This window comes from Etheostoma spectabile, chromosome 22, assembly GCF_008692095.1.
Source record: "Etheostoma spectabile isolate EspeVRDwgs_2016 chromosome 22, UIUC_Espe_1.0, whole genome shotgun sequence".
NCBI lineage: Eukaryota > Metazoa > Chordata > Actinopteri > Perciformes > Percidae > Etheostoma > Etheostoma spectabile.
Genome location: NC_045754.1, coordinates 16,477,782 through 16,478,723, shown reverse-complemented (window position 1 = coordinate 16,478,723; position 942 = coordinate 16,477,782). Strand labels below are relative to the sequence as shown.

The 942-nt window shown below is 38.7% G+C and overlaps 1 protein-coding gene across 1 annotated transcript in view; it reads left to right on the top strand.

The window, feature by feature from the left end:
• mtmr6 (myotubularin related protein 6) overlaps window positions 1–942 on the top strand; it is a 14,085-nt gene that overhangs the window by 6,172 nt on the left and 6,971 nt on the right. The window contains exon 5 of the mRNA XM_032503747.1: window positions 609–737. Within this exon, the coding sequence (XP_032359638.1) occupies window positions 609–737 (129 nt within the window). The remainder of the gene's footprint in view (window positions 1–608; window positions 738–942) is intronic.

Genomic DNA, 942 nt, shown 5'->3' with positions numbered 1-942 from the left:
AAAAAAAAAAGCTCCCAAATTGTACCCAGCAAGCACTCGGCCCCGTTAAAGCTGGACTTGTTGAACCTTGGCACTCTCTCTGTACGCCATAAACAACACATGCTACAAAGACAAGAACTCCCAAGGAGTAGGTAGTTTGGTGATGTCACATGATTACAGAGCAGTAAAGTCACACATATGGCACAGTTGTATTTTCTGACAGTCAGTATTATTTGTGTTTTGTGTAAACGTTGTCCAGGCTTGGTGGTAGTGTAGGGAATGAGTCAACACAGTATATTGGAAAAACTACACAAGGTGAAAATATGATGCACATATGTCCATAAGAGGGTGCTGGAGCTTCACTGTTCACCTCCAACTCGGAAATGACAGACAAGCAGAGCTCCAATCCAAAATTTAAACTGTAAAGAAATGATTACTTGCAGTAAAGTGCAGAACCCAAACTACAGTTACTAGAGTAGTTTTTAGGGTGGAATCCTCTGTTTTGAACTAATCGATTAATGGATTTAGTTAACAGCACCATGTTTCACTGTTCAGAGAAATACCAATGCTCACAAACCAGGAGACATCTGCCAATAAATTGTGTGTATGTTTTGTGTTTGGTTTTTGAGGTGTGTGAGACATATCCACGGGACCTGTATGTTCCCATAACCGCCAGTAAGCCTATCATTGTGGGGAGTTCCAAGTTCAGAAGCAAAGGACGTTTCCCTGTACTCACATACTTCTACCAAGAAAAGAAGGTACTGTAATAACCTGTTCACAATATGAGTATGAACCATGTTTCAGTGTTTCATTTATTTTCATTAAGTTGAGTATTTTTGTATGTTGTAATGTGTAGAGAGGTTCTGAAAGGAAAAAGAAATCACCATGGAAAGTAACAAAAGATTGCTATTAAAGGTGTAGAGTATTGGTTTTCAAAAGACAGTATTCTTCCATCAATTCTTT